Source organism: Amblyraja radiata, chromosome 31 (assembly GCF_010909765.2).
Source record: "Amblyraja radiata isolate CabotCenter1 chromosome 31, sAmbRad1.1.pri, whole genome shotgun sequence".
Lineage (NCBI taxonomy): Eukaryota > Metazoa > Chordata > Chondrichthyes > Rajiformes > Rajidae > Amblyraja > Amblyraja radiata.
The window spans coordinates 22,356,658-22,382,752 of record NC_045986.1 but is presented as its reverse complement, the minus strand read 5'-3'; the positions used below and the strand labels follow the sequence as shown (position 1 = coordinate 22,382,752).

General features: G+C 43.4%; 1 protein-coding gene across 3 annotated transcripts in view; it reads left to right on the top strand.

The window, feature by feature from the left end:
• The window catches only part of ajap1 (adherens junctions associated protein 1), a 203,707-nt gene that overhangs the window by 131,673 nt on the left and 45,939 nt on the right, over positions 1-26,095 (top strand). For 2 of the 3 annotated variants that reach the window (XM_033048088.1, XM_033048086.1), the window contains exons 4-5: positions 3,920-3,931; positions 7,118-7,360. In XM_033048088.1, the coding sequence (XP_032903979.1) occupies positions 3,920-3,931; positions 7,118-7,360 (255 nt within the window). The remainder of the gene's footprint in view (positions 1-3,919; positions 3,932-7,117; positions 7,361-26,095) is intronic. The other variant, XM_033048087.1, reaches the window with a different exon arrangement.

Below are 26,095 nucleotides of genomic sequence, written 5' to 3'. Positions count from 1 at the left end.
ATTCCGGAAAGTGGAATTTTACTATCCTGATGCTGTTGATCAGCGTGGGGGAAGATTGTGTTGAAATTGTTCTCAGTCCACTGAATGGGTAAAGTACACTCATTGTTCTCGTTCCTGTTCAATAATCTGTGAATCCTGTTTAGTTTCGTTTAGTTTAGAGATACAGCGTGGAATCAGGCCCACCGAGTCTGCACTGACCAGCGATCGCCGCACCACTAACACTATCCTACACGAGGGAGAATTTTTACATTTGTACCAAGCCAATTAACTTACAAACATGTACGTCTTTGGAGTGTGGGAGGAAAGCGAAGTTTTCGGCGAAAACCCACGTGGTCACTGGCAGAGCGTACAAAATAGGTTTACAAAATAGTCACGAGGTGCTGGAGCAACTCAGCGGGCCAGGTAACATATCTGGAGAACATGGATAGGTGACCCCTTGGGTTGGGACCCTCCTGGATAGAAGCGGGCAATGTGGGGCCAGGGATAATAAGGTCAAATGCTGTGGAAGTGAGATTGCCAGAGGCGATGAGATCAGAAACAGTTCATAAGTTCATAGGTTCTTGGAGCAGAATAAGACCATTCAGCCCATCAAGTTTACTCTGCCATTCAATCATGGCTGACCTATCTTTCCCTCTCAACCCCATTGTCATGTGGAGAGGGTTCGATACAAGTGTGCTGCTGCTTCCTAGACGGTTTTGAGCTGCTTGAGTGTCGTTTTGAGATGCGCCTTTTCAAACAAGTGGAGATGATTTCATCAAGTTCCTACTTCAAAGCCATTCTTTATTCTTTACAAATGCATCAGCAGTTTACAATCAGCAACTGGCAGCAATTTCGTTAGTGAACTATCAAATATCTGTGATGAATTGCCGGGGAAATAAATATTTCACCAGAGTGCGGCACGGTGGCGCAGCGGTAGAGTTGCTGCCTTACCGCACCTGAGACCCAGGTTCGATCCTGATTTTGTGTAGGGACAGGGCTCCAGTGCAATAATAAACTTAACGCTTGCAGGAATTCTTGTTCAATGCCGCAGTGTGAAGACCATGGGTGGCACGGTGCTGCAGCATTAGAGCTGCAGCCTTACCTGAGACCCGGGTTCGATCCTGATTCCGGGTGCTGTCTGTGCAGAATTTTATACATTCTCCCCGTGGCTTTGGTAAAATTGTAAATTGTCCCTAGTGCGGGTAAGATAGTGCTAGTGTGTGGGGGTTGCTGGTCGGCGTGGACTTGGTGGGCCAAACAGGGTCTGTTTCTGCGTTGCATCTTGAAACTAAACTAAAAAAAAAAATTTGTGCTCTCATTCAGAAATTAATATGTGGTCTGCAACATCTACAAAAGCAGACATGGCTTTAGTTTAGTTCTCCCTGATTCTGAAATCGACAATGTAGAAATATCTCAGTGGGACAGGCAGCATGTCATGAGAGAAGGAATGGGTGACGTTTTTGGTCAAGACCCTTCTGAAGAGGTTCTGGCGCTCGTTGGTCAGCGTGGGGCAAGTTGGGCTGAAGGGCCGGTTCCCACACTCTATGACTCCATGACTCTTCCAAATTGCAGTGAAAGAATGGTTAATCGATACAATATCTCCTCCTGTAAAACTACTGCTATCGCACAAATCAGTCTGGTAATCCTTGACTGCACTCCTACTATGACCTGTAGATCCTCTCCTTAGTGAGGAGGTCAAAACGTGGAGTCGTGGTTGGCATTGCTGCTGCACAGCTCCAGTCACCCGGATTTGATCTGGACCTCTGGTCTACTATGTGTGGAGTTTGTACAATTTTCATATGACAATGTTTGATGCCCCGGGTGCTCCTGTTTCTACCCCACATCCCCGAGGTAGGAAGATCGGTGGCTACTTGTCCAGTGTTTACATGGAGGGCAAGAGACTTGGGGAAGTGTGGGAGTTGATGGGGATGCAAGAGGAAAAACAGGATTGATGCAGATGGTTGTTTGATTATTGGCACGGACATGGTGGTCCAACAAAACATCACACCATACACACCTCTTCCAGTAAAGACCTTCACTCCATCTACCACCTTCACTGTTTGCCTTAACTACATGTTTGCTTCCAATGACGGTGGCCAGGAACACGCAAATCACTTTCTATGTATCATTTCCCAATCTGTCACCATTTAAATAACATTCGGCCTTTTTGATTTCAAAGGACAAAGGACATTTATTGTCACATACACCAATTCGTGTAGTGAAATTTGAGTTGCCATTGCAGCACACAAATAAGATAAACACATTATAGAATTTAACATTAAACAAAAAAAACATCCCCCCACAGTGGGATCAACGTTTCCCACTGTGAGGGAAGGCAGCAAAGTTCAGTCCACTTCCTCCATGTTCACCCATGGTCGGGGCCTATTGAGGCCTTCGTAGTCTCCGCTACGGCAGCCCAATGTTTCAGGCCCTCTCGTCGGAATGATGGAACTCCGGCATCGGAAGAACACTCTCAGCGGCTTGGAGTCCCGCAACGCTGAAGATTTCCTTATAAAACCGGGTGATTTTATATTTATCCATGTTATACTGCATCTGCCATGCATTTGCTCACAATCTGGCTTAGCACTCTATTAAAAACTCAATTCCATTTGACCTGTTGTGCATCCTATGGGAGAATCAGAATTGTTTCGTTTTTTAGTTCAGAGATACAACGAGGAAACCGGCCCTTCAGCCCACCGAGACCACGCCGACCAGCAATCCGCACACTAACACCATCCTACACACACTAGGGACAATTTACAATGTTACCAAAGCCAATTAGCCTACAAACCTGTGTGTCTCTGGAGTGCGGGAGGAAACCAGTGCTCCCAGAGAAAACCCACGCAGGTCACGGAGAGAACGTACAAACTCCATACAGACAAGCACCCGCAGTCAGGATTGAACCCAGTTCCCTGGTGTTATAAGACAGGAATTCCACCGTGCCATCCATTACTGACAGTAAATTCTGAATTACAGGAAGTACAGAACGCCACAGAAGATCCTTCTTCCCTGTCAAACTGTGTACAACTTCTCCCACTTCCGTCATGGGGTAGACTAACTCCCCCCTCCCCCCCTCCCCAAATCTTTGCACATCCCCAATCCTTTCCTCCCATCACTTTAATTTCATGTTTCATGTATTTTGTGTTTTATCGATTTCCTTCCTGGGATAAGTAAAGTTCTATTGTATTGTATCATATCGTATTGCCGTAGTTAGCTAACTATGTGCGTCCAGAAGGTTTTGTTGGACTCCACCACCAAGGTGAGGGCATATAACGCTCTATTATTGAAAAGCATTATTTTTTTTAAATTTTGATGCACTGTATCACTAATTACCAATTATTTTCCGTGTAACACCTGCAAATCCGTTATTTACCATCCAATTTCTTCTTGACACCTATTCTGGTTGATAAAACACATTTGCGGAGTAAAAGTTATCACTTTTGCTTGTCGAGCATAAGCTGAGATGTCTAATGAATGGTTTAATGCTGGGGAAATGTCTAATGAATGGTTGGGATGAGTTACCCAGGCGATCTCCATCTGTGTCACGCTGAAGTTGTCAACTTCCATCAATTATGGAATAGGGGAAAAAACTGTTATTATGGACATAATAATGCAAGTACACGCTGCCTTACAAACCCACGCGAGTGGAAGGAGACGGGTTTGGGATTTGTTTAGCAGCAGGCTGCCAGGCACTTCACCGTTGGTGCCACACTGTGTTTCCAATTCTGCATCTTCAACACTCTGCCGGATTTGACAGAGGTGGGAGGGGAAATGCCACAAACTGTGTGTTTTATTTTGGACCCAAGGAGGCGGTGAGTCAAAAGGTGAGGTGTAGATCAACTCAAAAGTAAAGTGGAAATTCCTCTGGATCATGTTCAACTTTTTTTCTCCTTTTTGTTTCTTTCCCGGGTGGGGTCCATCCTGCACGCGATGTCCACAGGTGGGAGAACAGGTGAGAGCCCCGAACCTCGGCTATCAATGTACATCAACCCTGTCTGTTTCTTCTTGTGTTGGCTGAACACTGTTAATGATCCTTGATCCACGAACTGGTAGCACATTGTCAGTTGGTACTGTGCATCGTATAATAAACCATTGCTCCCAATCTGTCAGTCTTAAACTTGTTTGACTATAGTTTGGTCATAAGCAAGAAGGCGATGAGCATCCCCCTTGCCAGGGCACGCCCGTCACTATTAATGATTAATTATTTAAAATAAAACAATTTCTATTTTGAGAAAAGATATATAATGTTAGTTTCGAGATACAGCGCGGAAACAGGCACTTTGGTCCACTGAGTCCACGCCAACCAGCAATCCCCGCACACTAACACTATCCTCCACACACTAGGGTTAATTTACAATGATACTAAGCCAATTAACCTACAAACCTGTACATCTTTGGAGTGTGGGAGGAAGCCCACGAGGTCTTTTAGTTTTTTGTTTTAGAGATACAGCGCGGAAACAGGTCCATCGGCCCACCGAGTCCGCACCAACCAGCGATCCCCACACATTAACACTATCCCCAAAACACTAGGGACAGTTTACATTTATACCAAGCCAATTAACCTCCAAACCTGTACGTGGATGGAGGGCAGGAGGGTGTGGGTCACGGGGAGAACGTACAAACTCCATACAGACGAGCACCCACAGTCAAGATCATACCTAAAGCATACTGAAGCAGACTCATTTGGGTCTATTGAGAGGTGTTAGATTTGTACTGGGCAGAAAGTAAATGCCAGTCTACAAGGAGAAAGCCATAAAATGGGGATAACTAGACTTGTCTTATGAAAGGTAGTACAGGCTTGATATACAAAACGGCTCCCCTGGTGCTATAATGATTCCATGATTCTGACATGAATACGTCTGCATCGTAATTCATCTCCAGTTCACAGGGATATATACATATTATAGTACCGCACATGATATCCTGCCACAACATTCATTTCCAACTAAGGTAGAGTACAACGTGATCGTGCTACTAAACACCAGGTTTGCCAGCTGGGGACCCATCTCTTGGCAACTGATTTTTTTAAAACGGCACCTTTCACAAAATAACCTCGCAAGGTGCGTTTTTGGCAATAGCCAAATCCATTGTTCTTGAACAAAGGTAAACTCTGAGTCAACCAGTTAAATTGGGGACGTGGGAGAGCAGGTTCAGATTCAACATCATAAGGTTAAGGACATTGGGGTAATAAATGTTACAATGTGGCTGTTGCATGTCATTTTGCAAGATTCAATAAGCGTGAGAAAGCACTGGCTATATTCTATTTCCAAGATTCGTCAGCCGTGACCTCTACTAATTCTAAAGTTTTAGATTAAAAATTGAAATCTTTTCAAAATTAAGAAGCTGGCTCTGTTACCTGAACTCTATGAAAACCCCGGGTCCAGTTCATGTATTCTCCCCTGCGTTTTCCTCTCCCTATTCTGTTTGCCCGTATCTCTCTTTCATAAGCTTCTTGTGAGATTTGTCCATGTTTTACTCTAGTCTGTGACTGAGCTGTTTTCCCTGTGGTGACTGCTGCAGTATCCCTTTCCATACAACCAGGTGCTTACATACAACAAAGCAAGAATTACATTTGAGTAACTAAAATCCCCTAATTCCTGTGCGATATCTGGATTAGCCTTTATTTTGTGTCATGCCACAGTCCTGTTCCGTACAACTGGTCCGAAGATAATTCTTACGTGAAAAATTAAAATTCCATGTTGTCTGATTCTAATCCAATAAAATATTGTCCTGTTCTGTTTTGTTATTGTTGCTTTTTAACTACGAATAAAATGCATTGAAGTTATTATTAAGATTGTTATAAGATAACTGACCAACTTCATTTTACATTTGGCTATACCTTTTTTTCCCTCTAATGCCTGCCTCTTGGTATTTGATTTCATCACCAGAATGAAAAAATAATCAGGGCCATGCCCATAGTTGTCTTTTCTAAATAGAATTCACCACTGGGAAGTTTATTTCCCAGACCAGTCTTGTGTAAAATCTCTTCATAGGCAGACACGGTTAGCACAGACATCGTGGGCTGAAGGGCCTGTTCCTGTGCTGTATCCTGTGTTCTAAGTTCATAGTTTAGCCTCTACATTAAGGTGAACCATCCTCCAATCTTCCCAGGCATTGAGGATGACTCTACAAAACATTGCGATGAATAAACAGCAAAAAAAAAAAATTAATCAAAAAATGTTTCATTTAAAGATTTATTTGAACAACATGTTTATTAATTATAGCAATGACACGCATGAGAAAATAATTTTGTTAGTAAAAAAAAGATTCACTCTGGTAACAAAGAGTCTACTCACTTTCTGATTGTCTAAGGCAAAGGATAGAAAAGGCGGATGGTTAATGGTGGGGGTGTGCAAGTGAGACAATTGTGTTGGTCAGGTGTTGAAACTCCCAATAGGTTGTTCATGCAGTCAAATAATCAGCTTGACTGCTCCTTTAGCTTCTGCCATGAGTGTAGGGCAGCTGGTAGAACCACTGGCTCACAGTTCAATCCTGACCTCCGTTACTGTCAGTGCTTGCACTTTCTCCCTGTGATCACCTGGGACTTCTGCAGTTTCCTCCCTGTAAGGGTTGGTAGAATAACTAACATTAACTATGTATTCAAGAGAGAGTTAGATATAGCTCTTAGGACTAACGGAATCAAGGGATATGGGGAGAAATCAGGAACGGGGTACTGATTCTGGATGATCAGCCATGATCATATTGAATGAAGGTGCTGGCTTGAAGGGCCGAATGGCCTACTCCTGCACCTATTTTCTATGTTTCTAACTGTAACTTACCCCTTGTGTATTGGTGACTGCTAGAATCTGTGGCGAGATGATAACAACTTGGAGAGAATAGAAAATAGTAATAGGGTAGGTTAAGTGTGAATTGGGTGGTTGAAAGATCCGCATGAGATTCAATGGGCTGAAGGGCCTGTTTCTATGTTGCATCTCTCCATGACTCAATGAGCAGTAATTTCCTTTCTGCAGCTGATTGATCAGAACCGTCTGATGGAGATTTAATAACTCAAAGACAAGCAAAATATCCTGGTTAGAGTCAGCTTAGCCAATCCACTGTAAGTGGACTTGTTATATATGTGCACTGTGAAATGGAGACCTCGATACTGCTGTGATGACTATGTTTGTTTGCCTTGCAGCTGTGCACAGAGTGGGAATGGCCGGCGGAACAGCCACCAACGGAAGATCAACCAACAAGAAGAAAGTTGCCAAAATCTCACCGATTTCACCGCTGCCCGAGTGCCGAGCAATCTGGACATATTCACTGCGTACAACGAGACCCTGCAGTGCTCTCACGAGTGCGTCCGGGCTTCAATGCCAGTCTACACGGACCAGGGGCTGCACCAGACCACAGTCTACAAAACCACATTCAATGGAAACCGGTAAGGCTATCTCTGCAGCACAAAATGTCTTGTAGTCATGAAGCACACCTCTCAGCTCAGAAGAAAAGAAGCAGGTAGGGGGGTGGTGAATGTTCAATCATCAAGTTGTACTGGGGTACCATTGTTAGGGGTACTGCTCTAGACTATTATGTCCACCACCGATTTTGCGGCATCTGATGGTCCAGCACATCCTTTAATCCGGACAAAATTCCAAGACCATTGTGCATGGTGCACAAGCTTTGGTGACATGTGCCTCAATCCTGAAAGAGATAGTTGTTTACTTCTTTGTTAATTGTTCATTCTTTATTTAAGTTTCTAGCATTCTATTGTGCTTTAGAGACACGGGAGGCATATAACTAGTGGGTCAGAGGTGTATTGTTGAATTATTATTACATGACCTCTGTTGGTCAGGAAAAATGGATAATCCGGCAAGGCTCTGGAACCAAGGGCGCTGGAAAATCGATGGTGTACCTGTACAGGTCAACTCCAAGTACCACGACAAACTATTAGACTCTACAGCTCAGTCCTGTGCTTGGAGGTGAAATTTTAAGGCTCGAAGTAGACTGGAAATGCAGTGACACCGATAACGCTCTCTGTGTTACAAGGCAAAGCCAAGCCACTTGATGATTGATTGTTGTGTTGTGAGTACGGGCACACTGACAGTGGCACATCCATCCAAAATTGAGAAGCAGGTGATGTTAGTAGTTTGGCAGAGAGGTACTTGACAAATGTAATGTAGCAAGACCAACCAAAGTAATCAACATCAACAAATGCCAGGTTTTTATGCATTGTGTCAGAATATCACCAAGAAATAGCCAAAACCAATTATATCCCTTGTGATATTGATTTACCAGTATTTGGCACTTGGTTTTATACACTCCCTCATAGCCCAAGCAGTTGGTCTAAAGCTAGTTTCCTTCCAAATTATTTGTATGGCAGCCGACAATCACGCTGTGGCTTTTCACAAATCGGCTCCCACTTTAAATTCTGCAGCCCAGTCTAGAAATTTATGACAGATTTATGCCATTAGCCAGGCACTTCCAGATATTACCTAACAATCCAGAAATATACCTTAGAGTGTTGCTGTTGGAGTTAACATTACATAATCTGTGTTCCCCAATTTAAACATGTTGGAGCTATTTACCAGAGGAATATGTGTGATCTCTTCAAAGAAATCAATTGCCCAGCTGCCCATTGGACTTTTCAAGAGATGTCAAGTCCATTGTATTTTTGCTTTCTATAGTTGTGTGAGCCAATTTAATGGCCATATCAAGCTTTCTTCTCTCCAATGGTATTTCCTATTTTATTTTTCCTTCATCAGTCTTTCCCTCACCCCTACACTCCTGAAGGCATTGACTCTTTGCTGGGTTAGAGTCATCTAGTCATTGCTAAGTTCTGGGAGGCCTGCCTGGTGCCCATTGTTTGCGTGCTAGCTCGATGGAGATGATGGTTATTGCTGAATAATTGTGTACAATTACGTGACATATACAGCAGAGAATAAGGACATTCAGCACGACAGGTGTATACCAGACTTTATGCTTTCTGTGTCTCTTCCCAGCTTAATGTATCTCACTCCTGCACCATATCATTCTGTTCCTGTCTCCCTTTTGCACCTACAGAGATTTCTCCTCTGCGCATCTGTGCTGTTTGCCTCCACACTCCACACTGCCACCATGCTCTGAGTAAAGGTCTGGCCCCTGGATTTGACACCGTCTCCTAATTCTGATTTCCGTACAGAGGAAACGGCTCTGTCACCCCCTTCACATCAGGTCAAGAAATCGGATTGGTTTTGGCTTGACCTAGTGCACACATTAATGAGGTCTTTCCTGGCTGTGATTATCTGGGTCAATGCAGGCCTCTGTGACTGCACCTGGTTACTTGAGTTGTGGCTGCAGGTGTATGTGATAGGCTTTAAGAATTGGATTGATTGAGGTGTGGCAATCACTGGAGAATGGAGAAGCCAACAGTAACCTTGACCTTGTCGTCTACTGACATTAGTATAACTGCAGTACATTTCTTTACTGCATGCAGTACATATCAGGTTGTAATGACCAGCTATCAAGAAAAGCATATTTCATTATGTTTCATCAGAGGTAAAGAAACATTTTGTTCTGTGTAAGCATGTCATTTGATGGTAACATCGTTTGGTATATTTTTTTGATGTTGCAGAATTTAATCTTTTATTTTCACTAAACAATATATCCGTGCTTCTTGATAGAGCTAAAAATATTTAGGATAGTGAAAAAGAAGGGTGTAAAATAGATAATTATAAGAGGGTTAAAATTTGAAGAGGTTTTTAGGTTAAATCTACCTCTGCGTGAGATCTGCACGTGGTCATTGTGTGCAATATTGGGAATGGGTTGCTGGTGAATATACCCAAACAACACTGCCAGCGTGGCAGAAACAATGTGGTTTCATGCTCATGCATTCCTGTCCAGGGAGCCATTGTTACCAGAGGTACAGATCAAAGTATGGGGAATAAGGATCGGAATGGAACAAGGGGTACTGTGTCCATGTTGATCCAAGGGTGCAATGAATGGAACAACGGGTACATTGTTACAGTTGGGCGCCATAGTGGTGCAACGGTAGAGTTGTTGCCTTACGGTGTCAGAGACCCGTGTTCGATCCTGACTACGGGTGTTCTCTGTACATAGTTTGTACGTTCTCCCTGTGACCACGTGGATTTTCTCAGGGTTCTCCACTTTCCTCCCACACTCCAAAGACGTACAGGTTTGTAGGTTAATCGGCTTTGGCAAAACTTTAAACTGGGCTCAGTGTAGGGTAGTGCAAGTGTATGAGGTGGTCGCTGGTCGGCGCGGACTCGGTGAGACTGAAGGGCCTGTTTCCTTGCTGTATCTCTAAAGTCTAAAATATTTCTAAAGCCTAAAAAGTCCAGTTAGAAGTAATGGTGCAACATCCAGCATGAAGCTCTGGCTGCAGCGTCCAATTTGAAGTAAGCATGCAATGTCCAAACTGGAGCAAGGGGTGCATTGTCAAGTGTAGGAGCAAAGATACAGTGTCCAGCATGGAGCGAAGTCCATAGCCTTTTCTCCATGCTGTATACTGTGCGTGAGTGAGGGGGAAGAACAATGGAGGAACCGGCATGGGGGGGACTGTCGCTGGGGGGGGGGACTGTCGGTGGGGAGGGGGGGGGGAGGGTGAGAACAAAGGAGGATCCAGCGGAGGTGCGTTGTACCTTTGTCAGCACCGTGTGTGGCGACTATTTGCGTACATTGGGTATGCAAGCAAAGAATCTCACTGTGCCTTGTCACATCTGGCAATAAAGTATTCCATTCCATGCCCCATTCTGGATATTGATCCCTTGCTCAACATGGTCACTCCATTCTGAAACTTATTCCCCTTACTTTGATCTGTACCAAGTCTCTTCTCAGTGGGACCAAGACATTTCTGAATTCTCTGTAATAGTGCCTGTCTCATTTGTCGATTGGATGACTGGTGCAGGCAATATCACACTGATCTATAAGAAAAGGCCCTTTGAAAATTGCAGCTGATAATAGTGGTCTTGATATTGATTCTGTGCCTAAATTGGAAAGAGCCCCATTCCCCAAAACGGTCTGCTGTTTATGAATGCTTCAGTGAATACAACCATCGCTAATTTTTTGATTGGATTATTAGGTTCTAAATCTATTGATCAGCTAGCCACATTGGTGTTGGGAATAGTTAATGCACTGAAACAGCTTGTTAGGTTGGATACAGACTGGGAAATTGGGAATAGTCAGAATGGTCAACTTGCTTCAGTCAGTAGAGAGCGACCTCCATCCGCATCTGATTCTCTGAGTGGGAAGTTGAGATGTGAGAGGGTTGCAGGTCATCTCAGAATTTATTAATTTCTCCACAAACAATTGAAACGTGACCAATATGGAATCTGGGATGAAGGAGCAACAGTGGCAAGTTTTGGATTTCTACTCAAACGTATCCTCATACTAGTAAACAAAGATAATATGGGAAACCAATGCTTTGGTGAAAAAATGATACATATTGTAATTTTTATTACCATATTGTAACTTTGCATGCTGATGGCTGCCTTGGTCTAACTCTAAGGTTCACAATACATTGTGAAGAGACTGTGTGCCAGGATTATATTTCCTGGAAAGCCTACATTAATAATAATTGTGCATGCAGAGCATCCAGACGAAGGGTCTTGTCCTGAGACACCGACTCTCCATTTCCCTCCACAGATGCTGCCTTACCCGCTGAGTTCCTCCTGCAGTTTTCTTTTTATGCTAATGGAGTCACTGACTCGATCTCTGTTTTGCTAATCAGACCAATTTATGACGCATCCTGTGAAAGGAGGACAAAGTGGAGATATAGACAGGCGTTGAATAGGTTTTGAATGTGCATTGACACCATTTGAGAAAAAGAAACAGCTTTAAACATTATAAGATCACAAGGTCTTTTTACACATCCTTTATTCACTATATACAGCATATAAGGAAGTTCTTACCTTAGTTCTTGCAACAATGACTTTTGTGTACACACACTACACAGTATTATACGTAGTTTGTTATTTCAACTTAACAAACACTAATGACACAGTTTGATAATTGTAAATGAATTATTATTGATTCAGACTACCACTCAGAGGGCAATCATCTGACTGCTGGCTTTATAGGTAAAAGCATTATGAACATGTATGAGTAAACCACTTAGACCACCAAGTGAGCTCAGACCAGGTCTGATTATAATCTCACCTCTACATTCCCATTTACCCTCGGTAATCTTTCACCCCCCTTGCGTATCGATCTACCCACCTCTGCTTTAAAAATACTCAAAGCCCGCCCTTTGTGGAAAATAATTCCAAAGTCTCCTGATCTTCTGAATGCAAAATACCCTTGGCCTTAAATGGACGACCCCTAACTTTTAAACAGTGACTTCTAACTCTGGATTCTCCCACAAAAAGGAAACATCCTCCCAACCCAATGATGACCCATCAGGATCTTACGTGTGGCAGCACTCATGTGTGCATGGAAACTTGCAAGCTCTGTTCTAAAAAAGTTAATGCCATTTTAATCAGAACCCTAAAGATACCCAAAGAATCGAAAGCTGAGAGGGAACAGAAAATTAACAGAGGAATGTTTGACACTATTATTTGGCATTATTGCATCTGCTGTTATCAGCACTTAGATTCACAGTGACATTTATGAATGCGTCTGTGAATATCAGCATCACTAATTTCTCGCTGTGAATTTTTTAGGTTTTAAATTTATTGATCACCCAGCTCTGTTGGTGGAAGCAAGTGTTATATTCCAGTCTTTCCAGGAATTCAGTGACAGATTTCAGTGGCCATGATAAACCGAGAGAAACTAAATCAGAAGGTACACAAAAATGCTGGAGAAACTCAGCGGGTGCAGCAGCATCTATGGAGCGAAGGAAATAGGCAACGTTTCGGGCCGAAACCCTTCTTCAGACTAAATCAGAAGGATGTGTGGGGGTGGAAGATTGCAAACTTCACGTGGTCCACCCTGTTTCGACGAATGCAATCAACTCTTTTGATCAAATAAGATCAAATAGAACAAATTGTCCTATAACTTTAGGCTGTGCATGCCATACGCAAGAAGAAGAAGAAGGATGTATCACCCTTGATCCTAGTTATGAAAACTCTGGTATAAAATATATGGAAGTCTTAGGTTGGTGGGATGGGTCCTGTAGAAGTGATACACATGGATTCCCGTATCCCAGCATTGTTGGCACCATGAGGACAGGAGGGAATAAAATTGGAGGAGGGAAATCACCAGTAGAAACTAAATGTTAGTTTAGTTTAGAGATACAGCGTGGAAACAGGCCCTTTGGCCCACCGAGTCCGCATCGACCAGCGATGCCCACGCACTAACACTATCCTACACATACTAGGGACAATTTACACTTATACCAAGCCAATTAATCAACAAATCTGTACGTCTTTGGAGTGTGGGAGGAAACCGAAGATCTCGTAGAAAACCCACGCGGTCACGGGGAGAAGGTGCAAATTCTGCGCGGACAGCACCGATAGTCGGGATCGAATCCGGATCTCCGGTGCTGCAAACACTGCAAGGCAGCAATTCTACCGCTACGCCACCGTGCTGGTGGTTGGACTGTCTGTAATAATGTTTGTTTATCAATCTCCAGCACCAATTTGTTGCCTCATTTCATCCTTATTTGAAAAAAAAAACATTATTGATCTTGGCTGTCTTCCTAGAACAAGCGCTTTGATACGAAACAATTGAAGCATTTTTGGGTCATTCTTTAAAAGCCGGTTTAAACTAATTCTGCAACTCGAAGAAAGAGTTGTAAAATTAGTTCAAACCGCCTTTTAAAGAATGGCTCAAAAATACTTCAATCGTTTTGCTTTCAAATGTTCAATGCAGGACTAAATTAACCAAGGAAGCACTAAACGTTCTGTTCTGCAGTATAGTCATGCTAACTCTTGCCATAAAACATTGCGGTAGAAATGGAAAGCAGCACCGTAGTCAGCAATCAAGCATCATTTCACTGTTGGTTAATGATCCTACGTATGCTGTCGCAGGTTTGGCGAAGGTTATAAAACTAAGGTACAGACAGTTTCTCTTCTTCATCTAACCTATCAAGTTATTTAATTTTCCACTGAGCCACCTAATAAAGATCCATGCACAGCAATGCGGACTAGTAAGGACAAGGAAGACAGGGTTACCTCCTCCTTATAAAACTGATTGAATGGGTTGGATTAATGGGTGTGTGGTAGGAGGTTGCAGAGTTAGATTAAAGCAACATTGGAGAGGAATATTGGCCTCAGCATAAACCTGACATATTATATTCGCAATGTTTCCAGCTAGCAAGGTAGATTGAATACAGCAAGGAAGGTTGAGTCTGAAACAGGGTCCCATCCAGAAACATCACTTATCCCTGTTCTCCAGAGATGATTCCTAATATACTGAGTTAGTCCAGCACTTTGTGTCTCAGGTTGAATAAACCCCTTGATTTCACTGTAACAAACACATTCGGGCAACAGAGTGGATTATGTCCCTGGAGTATTTGCTCAGTCATAGAGTCTTACAGCATGGAAACAAGTCCTTCGGCCCAACATGCCTACACCGGCAAACATGTCCAATCTTCTCTAGTCCCTGTCCTATCCATCTACCTGTCCAAATATCTCTTAAACATTGCAATAATATCTGCCTTAACTACCTCCTCCAGCAGCAGGTTCCATACACCCACCAATCCTCAGGTTCCTATTAAATGTTTCCCTCCCCTCACCTTAAATTCATGTCCTCTGATTCTTGATTACCCTACGCTGGGCAAGAGACTCTATTCTCTACCCAGCCCATTCCTCTCATGTTCAATAAGAAATATATTGAAGAAAGCAAAAACAATATATCTAGAGCATTGAACATAACCAAATGGCCGAAGGTGCTCCCTGGAAGAGTTGAGTCCACAGTGGGAGATGGTCAAACTGGTAGATTTAAGGAGTCACACTAAATTGTCAACAACCACTACTGGATGAACTCCAATTATAAATTGCAGAAAGGGCAAAGAATTGCTCCTAGCCTCTGCTACAAATTCTGCTTTTCGTCACTCTCTTTGGTGAATTCCTCAAACTGCTTCCAACCCAATGTCTTTGTTGACATGGAAGTGAGCTTTGTGTCTCCTATCTGCGCCATAACAAAGCCCATGGCAGATGCATCTAACGGTCTCTCTCCCAACCTATCTAGTTTAAAGCAAGACCCGGGCAGCTCAAGGTGCTCAGACCTTTTGTTTACAGAGTCCCATTCGCCTATCTCCCTGCTGCTTACGAACCTGCACCGCCTCCCAGCTAGGCACTGGAGTAACTCAGCGGATCAGGCAGCATCTCTGCAACTCACCGTCATGTTTACTCTACCATTAACATTCTGCTCCATGCACATGAAGCTTTGCAACACCCCCAAATACTTTTTAGCATCCAGTTACCTTCCTGAGTGATGAGTTTGCTGCCTCATATTAATCTGTATTCCTTGATGGTGGTTGGCAATCATATTGACATCATATAATTCTACATTGTTTGAACACAGTTGAATGAAACTGACTGAAAATCAATAATGCTGTCTTTGTTAAATAATTAAACAAATACATCAATAGAATTTAGAGGTGCAGGAATAAATATTTAGTGTGCCCGATTGATTGTCATGCCACATAAACTGACTGTGTTGTGTGTTAATGGATTATGGTTTTTGGTATCGGTTTGTTATTGTCATGTGCACCAAGTTATGACTAAAAGTTTGTATTTATGAGCTATTCTATCAAATCAGATAATACTATACATGAATATGATCAGCCATTCACAAGTATAATAGGTGGAGTGAATAAAGGAATACCAGTGCAGAATACAATTGTTTATAGTTTTTAAATAGCACTATATGCATTGTAAGATATTAACGTGAGTATATTGGGGTGGTGGGGACCAACAAAGCAAGAAAGTATACAGCAAATGGGAGAATATTGAATGATACAGAGAATGGGGCTTTGGGCCATATGCCCACAGGTAGCAGGGCACACCAATGTGGTGGTTAAAATGGGAGGCCAGAACCTGTACAGTACTAGACTTTAGACTTTAGAGATACAGCGCGGAAACAGGCCCTTCGGCTCACTGAGTCCGTGCTGACTGGCGATCACCGCACACTTACACTATTCTACTAGAGACAATTTACATTTATATGAAGCCAATTAACCTACAAACCTGTACATCTTTGGAGTGTGGGAGAAAACCGGAGATCCCGGAGAAAACCCACGCAGATCACGGGGAGAACGTACAAACTCCGTACAGGCAAGCACCCGTAGTCGGGATCGAACCCGTATCTCTAGCGCTGTGGGGCAGCAACTCCTGCATCACCGTGTCGCCCGATTTATTGTGTATCTTGCTTTTTTGATAATGTTGGGCGGCCTATAAACAATCATGGAAAGAATTGATTCTTCTCTTCCTGATCCTACCATTGAAAATATTTGCTTGGAAGAGAAGGATGTAATTTTCCTATTACCTTTTGTTTCGTGAAACCATAACCCTATCTGGAGAGATCAACATTGTTGCCACAGATGTTCCCTGTAGCGAAGGCACATTTCTTCATGACACTGGACGGTCAAGTTGCAAGATTGAATGGTATTGATGGAACCGTCAGACACAGTAAGACCATGAATCAGTGTGCAAACATTGCAAAATGATGTTTACTTTGAGCAGATGTGGAAAACGACAAGGTATTAAAGGATTACTGTTCATGTGCACATCAACTGCTGGTTAATCCCGGTTAAAAATAGTCACAATACAATTTGAAAAGTCTCTTGTTGCACAAATTAGCTTGAACCATTATTATTTACTGATGGTAGATTGCACAAAATTCAATTCCATTTGCACATTCTCTGGAATTGATGCAGCCCATGCCTGCATGTCACAACATCTAGGTAAATGTCAGACATGGGCTAATTAGGGATAAATGACATGAAAGCCCCAAGCCAATGATTATCTCTAACAAGATAGATCTGACCTAAGTCGGAGAATGACATCCCAGTTTTCATTGTAGACACAAAGAAAATTCAAAAGAGAGTTAGCTATAGCACTTAGGGCTAATGGAATCAAGGGATATGGGGAGAAAGCAGGAATGGGGTACAGATTTTGGATGATCAGCCATGATCATATTGAATGGCGGTGCTGGCTCAAAGGGCCGAATGGCCTACTCCTGCACCTATTTTCTATGTTTCTAAACATAGACGCTAGTTTACAAAATAAATGACATGAACTGCTGGAGTAACTCAGCAGGTCAGGCAGCATCTCTGGAGAACATGGTTAGGTGACGTCTTGGATCCCGACCTTTCTTAAGACTGAAGGATTGGTTTGAAGGTGTGTCCCAACCCTAAACGTCGCCTTTTCACGTTCTCCAGAGCTGATGCCTGACCTGCTAACTTTACTCCAGTTCTTTGTGTCTTTTTATTGCCAGTTTTCATTGGTGTGTTGGGTGAGGAGAGTTAGCAACTTCAAATCCTAAGCGTTCACATCTTCGATGGCCTGTCTGGGCACGGCACATAGATATAATCATGATCAGCATTTGGAGGTTGTCCTTGACCAGATGCCCAACATAGATGCCATGGCTACAGAGAGGTCAGAGGCTGCAGGGCCTGCATAGAACGACTCGCATCCTAACACCCAAGGAGTTTCCACCATCCACAAAGGCACAAGTCAGGAATGTGATGGAATATTGTCCACCAGGGTTGTTATCTCCAGTTTGCTTCCAGTTCATCGTGCTGGCGAGAGCAGGAACAGGGAGATCGGCTTGTACTCGCTAGAATTTAGAAGATTGAGGGGGGATCTTATAGAAACGTACAAAATTCTTAAGGGGTTGGACAGGCTAGATGCAGGAAGACTGTTCCAGATGTTGGGGAAGTCCAGAACAAGGGGTCACAGTTTAAGGATAAGGGGAAATCTTTTAGGACCGAGATGAGAAAAACATTTTTCACACAGAGAGTGGTGAATCTCTGGAATTCTCTGCCACAGAAGGTAGTTGAGGCCAGTTCATTGGCTATATTTAAGAGGGAGTTAGATGTGGCCCTTGTGGCTAAAGGGATCAGGGGGTATGGAGAGAAGGCAGGTACAGGATACTAAGTTGGATGATCAGCCATGATCATATTGAATGGCGGTGCAGGCTCGAAGGGCCGAATGGCCTACTCCTGCACCTATTTTCTATGTTTCTATGTTTCTATAAGGTTGGATGAATATCCACAAACTCCTGAGCAGCTCAATATTATCTAGTCCAATTCAGCCCACTTGATTAGCAGTCCATAAAACCACCCTAGATTTGCAGTTCCTCCACTGCTGCTGGAGTATGAAGCATCTACAAAGTGCACTGCAGTTACTCATCCATGCTACTCTGCATTCTCCACCACCAGCAATGGTATGGACACCATGTGCATGGTTCCCCTCAAAGCAGCAAATCCACCCTGACTTGGAATAGTCCTTTCTCGTGACTGGATCTAAATCCTGGAACTCCCCATCTCTACTGTGGCATGATCGTCACAAGAGGTTGCAGGGAACTCCAGATGCTGGTTTACAAAAAAAGACACAAAGTGCTGGTGTAACTCAACGGGTCAGGCAGCATCTCTGGAGAACATGAATGGGTGATGTTTTGGGGCGGGATCGTTCTTCAAACTGATTGTAGGGGAGATGGCAGGGGGGCGGGGTGAGCTCTTCCAGCGATGCTGGCTGACCTGTTGAGTGACTTCAGCACTCTGTGTCTTTTTCCTTCACTAGATAGACTGCAGTGGTTTAAGAAGGTAGATGGGGAGGCCCAAATCTGAAAAAAATAAATAAAAAATATATAATGTCACTCTAACATGATGTTTTTGATCATAAGTGTACATGAAATGGAAGGATATGGATCAGGCAGAGGAGAGTAGTTTAACTTGGCATCGTGGTTCAATGGTTTCTCTATTGTCATGTGTACCAGGGGCAGTGAAATTCATCTTTTGCATGCAGCTTGCAAGGCTATCCCTGTACATAAGCACAATCACCCTGGCTAGTACAGAATGCACAGAACAGCCCACCGAGCATAATATTTAGCAGGGACATTGAGGGCTGAATGACCTGTTTCTCTGCTGCGCCGTTCTGCGTACTGTGCCCTAACAATTTGTTTGAGGAGCTGCCGCTTTCAGAAAAGTAATCTATCCGTTATGTAAATGGATTATCACTTGATCCACTGTGTTTGCCGTGACTCAGACTGCAGGTCTGTAAACTTGTTTTCACAGAATCGCAGAACGACACTGTGCAGCCAGAGCCAATTTGCACCTACACTTTCCCAGGAATAACATCGGCAAATCTCACTCACCTCCTCTCATTCTTCCTTAATTATTTTCCCTTCATTTTAAACAATTCTCTTTAGGGTGATCTGTCTATCACCTTATCAATTGGCGCCTTGCTATCTCAGCCATTAGTTCCATAGGAAGGAATGTCTTTCCCCATCTCCAGTTTAAATCCATGGTTTAAATGCGTTGCCTCTAATTTTTAATCCCTTGAGCTAGTGGAATGAGATTATTTCTCATTTTATTCAAAGACCTATCGAATCTCCTCTTGAACTTTTCTGCTCTGTATCTACCTGTAACTTTAATCTCTCACCTTTACACGAGGGCCAGTTCAGAGAAGCCAATTAATTTGCCAGGCAGAGTGTTTGCATCCTGTGGGAGGAAAGGTTTTACAGTTGGGGTTTTGACCCAGAGAGTTGTGAATATATGGAATTCTCTGCCACAGAAGGCAGTGGAGGCCAATTCACTGGATGTTTTCAAGAGAGAGTTAGATTTAGCTCTTAGGACTAACGGAATCAAGGGATATGAGGAAAAAAGCAGGAACGGGGTACTGATTTTGGATGATCAGCCATGACCATATTGAATGGCGGTGCTGGCTCAAAGGGCCGAATGGCCTACTCCTGCAGCTATGTTCTTTTCTATATGAAATCTGGAGCACTGAGGAGGAAACCATTGCACCTGCCGGACGAACTTGCAAACTCCACATAGACCCAAAGGTCAGGATAGAAATCAGGTCTCCAAAGTTGTGAGATTGCAGCTTTCCCATTGCTTTAACACTGTGATGCCTCCAGGAGGGGTCTAGCATTTGGAACATATTGAGAAACACATGTTGATGAATGGTACAATGTTATCGGAGTAAATCCTACTGTTGTGCACCCTACTCATTGTTTATTAGATTCTACTCACCTGTGGATTTTATGATTTAAAGAGTCTCAGACCTGAAACTAATTCAGTTTCTTTTTCCACAAATGCTGCCTGACTCGCTAAATATTTCCAGCATTTTCTGTTTTTATTACTGGACATTAGAACGATTTGCTGCATCAGTCTAAACACCCTGCAGCTCACCTGCCTGGAGGTTCATCCGAGATTGGTCAATTTCTTCTATTGTGCATCAGCATTTCGTGCTCTAACTGGGAAATTTGTTCCAGGGGAGTAAATTAAATTAAAAAGTGTTAGAAGCAGAGAACAATGCAATGTCGTAACTCTATACATTTGATACTCATAACCAGGGGAGATTTACTAAGTGGCTAATTTTATCTAATTATCTAATTTTGTATCCGGGCGGTTACTGTCTTTTCAACGCCACCAATTTCAATGATGCTAACAAGGTGACTTATCTCAAGTGCGTTTTTGTCGCTTCCACAAACACAGCATCAGCCACACTGCCCACCTCCATCCTCAACATGTTCTCATCAAAAACTAGCCCCCTCATCAAAACAATTTGCACTTCATAAAACCGTGCTGTCCTTTCATTATTCCATGCTTGTTAATTTTCCTTTGTCTCTAAAAACCTCCCCGCCACCACCCGCTGATCTCACTGACCTGTAATTGTCAGACCTCTCCGTTATATTTTTGAACAAGGCTGAATCATCTCCAATCCTCATGTTGTTCTGCCAGCTCTTCACATATCCACTGAAGTTGAAGTTGAAGTTGAGTTTATCGTCACGTTTATTATACAGTGAAACGCTTTGTTGCATGCTAGCTATACTGCGGAGAGACTATACATGATTACAATCAAGCCGTCCACAGTGTACAGATACAGGATAAAGGGAATAACATTTATTGCAAGATAAAGTCCAGTAAAGTCTGATTAAATATAGTCCAAGGGTCTCTGGTGAGGTAGATAGTAGCTCAGGACCGCTTCTAGTTGTTTAAAAAAAAAAATGTATTCAAAAATATTTATTCAAATATTAAAATAGTATTTACAATACAATAAAACAAAACACCACCATAATACAAGACAAGCAAATATGCTAAGCAACTGCTAAACAACTATATTGCCATCCTTGTCCAGGATACATTCAACCCCCCTCGGTGCCCAGCGGTCGCGGAACTGCTTCTAGTTGTTGGTAGGATGGTTCAGTTGCCTGATAACAGCTGGGAAGAAACTGTCCGTGTATCTGAAGGTGTGCGTTTTCACACTTCTGGGGTGAGGCTCGTCCTAGTTAAGGCCACAAGTTCAGACCACACTCATAGCAGCTCCTTCCATCACACCGTTCACAAACCTAGGATGCATCCAAAAGAATGTGCCAAGACATCGACTTAATCACTCCCACCTTTGATGGTATTCCAACATGTTTTTATCCATTTTATTCCATCCATTAATCTTGCCATCTCACCCTCTTGTGGTGCAGCTTTGTCTAAGACCTCAAAGTGAATATAGACTGATCTGAATAATGGCTCATTTAGTGGTTCAGCCTTCTGCCTCTGATAATAAACCTCTTCTTTCAATGCTATTAAATGCGCAGCAGATCTTTTAATTCCCTTTTAATGTTTGCTGTCAATTGATTCCCTTTAATTTCTTTATCTACCTTATTTCCTTTGCGCTTCTCCTGTGTATATTACATTTGGTCAAGCTCTTCCTAATTATCTGCAGCATGCGGCGAGTTCTATACACTACATTTATTTTAATGCAGTTCATTTTGTGCTTAATTCTCCCTCTGTTCAGTTCAGACTAAGAGCAGCAGGTCTGAAAGAAATTAGAACAAGTCAGCTAGGACCCACTTGGCCTGCATTGATTTGAAGTCCGATATCTTAAATTCAGTTGATTGCTCATCGCCAGTGAAAATATCCTCTTATAATGACTAAATGTCTGCATGCCCGCTGTTAATTAGTTTCTAATAGGCAGTTGGAGAACCAAATTTAGGACATAACCTTAGAGGCAACCCAAGGCGTACTCTGGCACTGGACTGGTCAGAAAATCACTGCAACCTTAGACTTTTAGACTTTATAGAAGCACAGCGTGGAAACAAGCCCTTCAGCCCACCGAGTCCAGCAATCACCCATTCACACTAATTCAATGTTATCCCACTTGCTCATCCACTCCCTACACACCAAGGGCAATTTACAGAGGCCAATGAACCCACAAACCCGCACGTCTTTGGGATGGGGGAGCAAACCAGAGCGGCCGGAGGAAACCCACATGGTCACAGGGAGAACGTGCAAACTCCGCAGAGATAGCACCCGAGGTCAGGATCGTACCCGGGTCCCTGGCGCTGTGAGTCAGCAGCTCCACCAGCTGCACCACCGTGCTCTAGGGACAGAATTTTGGGTGGTGGGTGTTGATAGGAATATGCGAAGATGAGGTGATAGAGATGAGGTGACAGGGAAAAATAGTGGAGGGAATGGGATTGATCTGTGCTGGCATAGACTTGCTGGGCTGAAGTGGCCTCCTCCTATAATCAGTACTACGCCAACTCTCACTTGACCAACATGATCTGAATTCCTATCCCCATTCACGAACAGTTCGATGCTGACTCTCAGAGCAATTCCATCAATGTAATTCCCCCCCTTATCTCCCCAGAACACATCGACTGCCCCATTTCCCCTGCCATCCCCCCTCGGGGTAATTTACAATCTGCAATTAACTTTAGTTTAGTTTGGAGATACAGTGCGGAAACAGGCCCTTCGGCCCATTGAGTCCCCGCTGACCAGCAACTGTACACTAGCAATATCCTACACACCAGGGACAATTTACAATCGTTACCGAAGCCAATTCACCTACAAAAGGGGGAAAGCCCACGCACACACGGAGAGAATGTGCAAACTCCACACTGACAGCACCCATCATCAGGATTGAGCCAGGATCACTGGTGCTGTAAGACAGCAACTCTACTGCTGCACCACCATGCTGCCCCATTTTTACCATACTGTCCAGCTACTCCTGTTCTGGAGATGCTTGCAGCTCCTGTAAGGTCGCAGTTAGGACAGCAGAGTCATTCCGCTTCCTCAGTGCTCCAGTGGCAAGGGTTGAATCCCGGCTTGTGGTGCTATCTGTGTGGAGTTTCCACTTCAGATAATTCCTTCACATAGGAATTGCTTTGGAAGCCCATGTGATTGCAGGGAGAATGTGAAGACTTATCAACTGGTGCTTTGCTACTCAGCCATTAGTTTAGTGTAGTGTAGTTTAGTGTAGTTTAGTTTAGAGATACAGCGCGGAAACAGGCCCTGGGCGCGCGCCGACCAGCGATCCCCGCACATCGCCACTATCCTACACACCTACAAACCTGTACGTCTTTTGGAGTGTGGGAGGAAACGGAAGATCGCGGAGGAAACCCACGCAGGTCACGGGGAGAACGTACAAACTCCGAACGGACAGCACCTATAGTCAGGATCGAACTCGGGTCTCCAACGTTGCATTCGCTGTAAGGCAGCGAACTCTACCGCTGCGCCACCGTGACAGCCCGTTGGAAGAAAAGCCTTTATATATATCTCTACTTTAAATCAATGGCTTAATTGTGTTGCCTCTAATTATTAATCCATTGAACTGGTGGAAATAGATTATTTCTCATTTTACTCAAAGAACTGTCAAATCTCCTCTTGAGCTTCCCTACTCTGTACCAACATGTAATCCCTCATCTTCACACGAGGGACAGTTTACTGAAGCCGATTAAAAGGTGATTAATTTGCCAGCCAGAGCATTTGCATGCTGCTGGAGGGAAACTGGAGCACGGGGAAGGTCAAGGTCAAAGGTCAAATGTCAAAAACTTTATTTGCCATTTGTGCTTACACACATAGGAACTCTTGTGCGGTTGTTCAGAGAGTCAAGTCAAGTCAAATTAAAAAGACACACAGAAAGGCACATAATCTATAAAAACATATACTTCTCTAGAAATAAAAAAGAAAGTGCCTAAATAAAGGGGAAAGTGAGAGCATTGTAACTTGCACAAACCCTATATAAAAGTGTCGATTGCATTGTAAATTGCACAGGCCCAGGGGACAATATAATATGATATAATATGATATGCTATGAGGTAGGTCAGGACATCAGTTCATTTTGTTTTGGCCAAGAGTCTCACTGTGGCAGGGAAGAAGCTCTTAAAAAAAGCGTGTTCTGTTTGTGGCGATGCTGTCCGCTCGTCTGTGCCTGAGGTTGTATGTGCAGTTTTTGTGTTTGAGCAGGGAGTGAGCTGGATGTAGTGTGTCTCTGATGATTCTCTCTGCTCTTTTTTGACAGCGCTGTGTGTAGATTGTGTCCATGGAGGGGAGTTCCGTTCTGATAATCCTCTCTGCAGTCTTTATGACTCTTTGCAGAGCCTTCCTCTCTGTCTGTGTGGTGTTTCCATACCACACCGTGATGCCTGTGGTGAGGATGCTCTCTATCAGTCCTTTGTAGACCTGGGTGAGAGGGCGACAGTGCAGACCAGCTTTTCTGATGCACCCGCTGGAAGAATGTGGTTATAGGGAGAATGTATTGACTCCACACAGACAGTAACCGAGGTCAGGATTAGTTTAGTTTAGTTTAGTTCAGAGACACAGCGCGGTAACGGGCCCTTCCCCCTCCGAGTCCGCATTGACCGGTGATCCCCGCACATTAACACTATCCTACACACACTAGGGATAATGTTACATTCATACCAAGCCAATTAACCTACAAACCTGGACGTCTTTGTAGTGTGGGAGGAAACCAGAGATCTTGGAGAAAACCCACGCAGGTCACGGGGAGAACATACAAACTCCATACAGACAGCACCCGTAGTCAGGATCAAACCCGGGTCTCTGGTGCTACAAGCGCTGTAAGGTGAGAACTCTACCGCTGCGCCACCGTGCCGCCCTATGCATTGGTCACATAAGATAACTTTGCGATTTTTAAGTCAATCTAGTGAGACTTAAAACAGCTCAGTGACTGAACAATAAGGGCAGCGGAGGTACTTATTTCACACTGTGTTTTTGATTTTCTGTTTTTTGGATTGAATTCTGTTTTTAATTTGTGTCACTGTGATGTCTTTAATTACTTGTTTTATTCCGATTATATGTTTTATTCCGATTACTATGTAAGGTGTCCTTGAGATGTATGAAAGGCGCCCATTAAATAACATTTATTATTATTATTATTACTTGCTGTGACACTCTATGGAGACCCTCGGGTCTGATGACGTTTATCCCTCCTCATGAGCAGAATCAGGGCGGTTACCTCATTGCTATTTGTTGGACTGTGTTCTGTGCAACTCAGTTTATGTAATTTCTTCCTAAGACACCACGCATAAGTAACAGATTGACTGTGAAGTGCGATGAGGTGCCCTGAAGAAATGAAAGGCGTTTGTTTTTCCTGTAAGGTTAAATTGGAAAGATGCAATAAGAGCGATATTGAATCTGATGTTCGGTTGAATCTCTTTACACAAAGGTTGCTGTATATCTGGAACAATTTGCTAGGCAGAGACATTGGAAACAAAACCATTGTAGTTAGTGAAAAAAATTCTGGGTACAACTTTTCAGTTTAGTTTATTGTCACGTGTACCGAGGTACAGTGAAAAGCTTTGTTGCGTGCGGCAGACAAACAAAACATGAATACAATTGAGCCATTTACAGTGTATACATACATGATAAGGGAATAACGTTTAGTGCAGGGTAAAACCAGCAAAGTCCGAGCAAGGGTAGTCCGAGGGTCACCAATGAGGTAGATGGTAGTTCAGCACTTCTCTCTGGTTGTGGTAGGATTGTACAGTTGCCTGATAACAGCTGGGAAGAAGCTGTCCCTGAATTTGGAGGTGTGCGTTTTCACACATCTACACCTGATGGGAGTGGGGAGAAGAGGGAGTGGCCAGGGGGCGACATCCTCGATTATGCTGTTGGCGTTGCCGAGGCAGTGTGCGGTATAAATGGAGCTAATGGAAGGGAGGTTGGTTTGTGTGATGGTCTGGGCTGCATCCACAATTCGCTGTGGATATGTAGACTAGAATATATAGTGGTGGTGCAGTGGTAGAGTTGCTGCCTTACAGTGCCAAT